At 41.0% G+C, this 3,951-nt stretch overlaps 1 protein-coding gene across 1 annotated transcript; it reads right to left on the bottom strand.

Annotated features, from left to right (window-relative positions):
• Positions 1 to 1,592: 1,592 nt before the first annotated feature.
• On the bottom strand, positions 1,593 to 2,669 carry LOC113835296 (prostate and testis expressed protein 3-like). Its single transcript, XM_027412184.1, has 3 exons — positions 2,594 to 2,669; positions 2,141 to 2,269; positions 1,593 to 1,741 (listed from the first exon to the last, which is right to left on the bottom strand). The coding sequence occupies exons 1-3, from the start codon at positions 2,667 to 2,669 to the stop codon at positions 1,593 to 1,595; spliced, it is 354 nt and encodes a 117-aa protein (XP_027267985.1).
• Positions 2,670 to 3,951: the final 1,282 nt, after the last annotated feature.

Here is a 3,951-nt window from a genome sequence, read left to right on the forward strand (position 1 = left end):
CTAGGTTGTGTCCAGTTAAAAAAAATAAACAGGGCACCTCTGCCTTGGTGAAAATCGCTGTGATGTAAGCAGGGTGTTGACCAGGGAATTCATTGATTTGTGTCTGTATTAAAGTGCTACTTTCAAAGGCTAGTTCAGGGTTCTGGGGTATGGCTTCAGCCAAGATTATAGAGATTGCCTGCAGCCTCTGTGTCCTCATAGGGACTATAAAGGGTTTTTTTTTTAAATAACAAGGCTTCCAGCAGACAGAAAGCATCATTGTCTAGCAGTGTTCACAACTTCTCAGCAAAGAACAGCCTTCACAACTCGGCAAATCATTTAGTGGATTTATTGTCGAATAGCAACATAAACGCAAACACTACATGGTTAATTTTCTATTCAGATCAGTTTTGGAAATCGGACCACTCTGATATCATTCAGGGAAAAGAGGCCGTCAAGAAATGCTTCCGCATTTGTGGTAGGAAAATGAGTGATCAGTTCAGGTTTTTAATTTAAAAGCTTCACTTTCAAGGATGAGAAAGTATTAATTTATGAAATATGGCTTTTTCAAATTGTGATCATTTGATTTCTTTAGGACAGTTTCAGAAAAATCTGTACACAATGCTGTCAATTGAATGCCATCTATTTGATTCAGTTGTGCTCAAGCCCACAACAAGTGTCTGAAAGGAGATGTAATCTCTCTGCCATGATATAGAGGCATTGAAGAAGGAGCAGGTAAAAAAAAATATGTAGGAAATGAGTGGACGTCCAGCATAATTTCCCCATTAGGATTATAATATCACATTTTTCAAAGGTGAACAGCACATTACCAAGCAAATTTCACAGTGGGGAAAACCAACTCCACATTCTCTGCAGATTTTCATTCTGTGATTGACATTTGGTCATCCCTCCAATCTATAGTCATTAGTTAACATGGAGCTTTAATCACAGTGTAACAAACATATCATAGTTGGAATAAATGCTTCTGGTTACAGAAACAGATGTTTTGATGCCTGTCCTGTTAACTGTAAGAAATGCTTTACAGCTGTGCATGTACCAGAGGAGCAACTGTTGGAAAGAGAAGTAAAATAGAAATTCATTCATATAACACATTGTCCAGGCCTTGCTCCCCAAATAACCAATCCGGCTGATATTCTTCAAACTCTCATTGCCATCTGTGTCATATCTTCCCTCGCCTTCTACTTTCCTCCATTTAATGAACATATTTTTGTGGTGAGTTTTTGGTTTCTAAACACACCTATGAAGTCAGCATATCCTTCTCAGCATCTGTCCTTATGCTCTGCACAGTTAGTTGAAGGTTACTTTCTCTCTGCATCCATCTCCTAGAGGTAGTGAAAGAATTTATTGAAAGCAACGGTAATCTATGTGTATATGGATTCGGGGTGGGGGCGGGGGGGGGCAGTAAGAATGACAAGTGACCTGTTGGGTTACTTAGACTGACATGAGAGCAGGTATCCTCTGCCCTCAGGTTCAGTGATATAAATTTCTGATGTTGGAGAAGTCTCCAGTGTCAAGTAAAAATGAAACTAAAGGAAGGATCAGTAATAAGACGGGGAAGAGAGGAAAAAGCCATACCATAACCCGAGGGTTCTTCAGTACCATTCATCAACCGGGACATTGATATCATTGCAAAAGTCGTATTTATCACAGCAGGTTGTCAATACTGCAGTGTCGCTGTATTCATACTCATCTATTGTACAGTTTTTCTGGCACCTGGAACTCCCACTTGTTGGATTATTCACTGTGAGAGATAAGAAGAGTCAATATATTGCTTTGAGTGAAGCAAACCACAAATCCAAGTAAGAGTGAAGCAAGAGTGTGTTAAATGACAAACTATTTTTTTATAATATCTATTAGCCCCAAACTGCCTTGACTTTGTAGATATTGAAGCAAATAGTAGCCATTCCTTCTCAGGCAGGTAGGCAGGCAGGTGGTCAGGCGGTCAGTCGGTCAGTCAGGCAGACAAGGCAGTCAGGCAAAAAAGCAATTACTAAACATTTTCTGAGTTCCAGGCCTTGTGGAGATCTTGAGTTCAAATTATTCTATTCTTAGAACTACCATATCTTAGAAAGGTATTTGAGCACTGAAGAGAAAGAGGCATGACCACTGGTCTTCCATATTAACTGAATTCACTACTTACCATTGTTAGGTGGAGACCAGGTTCTAATAATCATACACGATTCACCATCTTCTGCAATGCATACGTTCATTTTGTGTTTACATTGCTTATGTAAATAGGACGAACATTCTTCACACTTGAGAACTAAAGCTGCAAGCAATACAGAGAAAAACAATGCTGAAAGAGGGGAAATGTCCAAACTCCCAGGCAGCTTGACTTGGTTAAGGTTTTGCTTTACAGATATGTCCCAGGCAGCAGCATGTGTAAAAAACGGCAAGAGACACTGACGCCATGTGACAGGGCTCACGTTGAGAGTTTATTGGGGGAAAGGAGAAAGCAGGAGAGACCGGTCTCTGGAGACAAGAGTAGAGGAAGAAAGAAACTGGAGGCCGGCGGCTCGCCTTTTATGAAGGGATGTAGGGCATGCACATTAGCGATGAAGCTGATGTCAGGACCCTGAGTAGGTCACAGTACTGCTTGAGTACTGGCAAGTGCATCCTGCCAGGTTCCGCAGGGGCAGGCCAGCATAATGCCTGAATGCTAAATGCATGTTTTAAACTATGAACGGGATAAGACAAATGGATGATCTTATCCCCTCCCCACAGAAGCCGAGAGGATTCTCCACAGAACTCTGCTGTCCTCGGTTCATTTTCTACTTTACCACAGTTACTGTAGGTAGAAGGGAGAACTCAGAGTTTCTCTTGAGTTGCCAGAGCTGGGACTGTAGTCTAGGGTCCTCAGGTTCCTGCAAATTCCTCACGCCACAGATTAAAGCATTATTCAGGGAATATAGAAAACATAGAGGTCAGGTCAAGTCTCTAGCGAAGAAAGATCCTTCCAAGTCTAAACAGAAGTTGGGTGGCCAGGACTGCTGCTTCTCTTTGAGTGAACCTGGACATTATTCCTCAGAAGTCCAGTTTAAGCTCACATACCCAGAAATATGTTGAAAACATAGGTTTTACTAAAACTATGTCAGGGTTCAAACTCAGTTGATGCCTTAGCTGTTAGGAAAGCACTCTCTCAATATTTACCAGCATGTATGCCGAGTAGCAGAACAAGGCCCCGATTCCCCAAGTTTCCCATTGAAGATCCGATAACTTTTGCAGTGGGGGTAGAAAAGAAGACCTCGAGCTAGATGATGGCCTAGCATGGGCTGCTAAGTAGCCCATTATTTTAGAACCCTCTTCACTGGCCAATATGAATAAGAAATGCAAAACCAAATTCTGATCTAAGTCATAGGAATCAGGAAGATTTCCAGATCCTTCTTCTGTGACCGCTTTCTTTCCTTATTCCTCTTCAGATCTCTGGCTTAATATTTCCTAAACTGTAAACAACTGAAGAAGCAAACTCAGCACCAGAATATTTATATACAATATGCAAAATATGTAGCTTACATAGCCAGTTCGTATGAGGCTTCTTGAAGTCATTTGTAAATAGTCCCTTTTCCCAATCACAGAAAAGAGTGATTAATCAGAAAGAAGAAAGTGGAAAGTCACCACCAAGTGAGCTGTTACCACCAAAGACTCTGCACACAAAGTCATGAGGGTCTTTATACAGAAAGTCTCACCTAGGCTTTGAAGACAGTATAGTTTAAAGAAGGTGAGACATTATTTCATTAGCATCCGGAACTCACTGAGAAATAATCAGTGTTGGCTGTCACATTTAAAGAGAGAAATGATGACCCTTGAAAGTCTGTTGGAGTTCTGTTGCCTTCCAATGTTGGTCCATTCATACTTGAAAATATAGTGTTCTCAGAGTGGGTTTTTTAAACTCCAGATGAATGCTATCTGGAAAGAGGTATTATTCCTGCTCAAAGCCTCTCTCAGATACAC

Source organism: Cricetulus griseus, chromosome 4, assembly GCF_003668045.3.
Source record: "Cricetulus griseus strain 17A/GY chromosome 4, alternate assembly CriGri-PICRH-1.0, whole genome shotgun sequence".
NCBI classification, from domain to species: domain Eukaryota; kingdom Metazoa; phylum Chordata; class Mammalia; order Rodentia; family Cricetidae; genus Cricetulus; species Cricetulus griseus.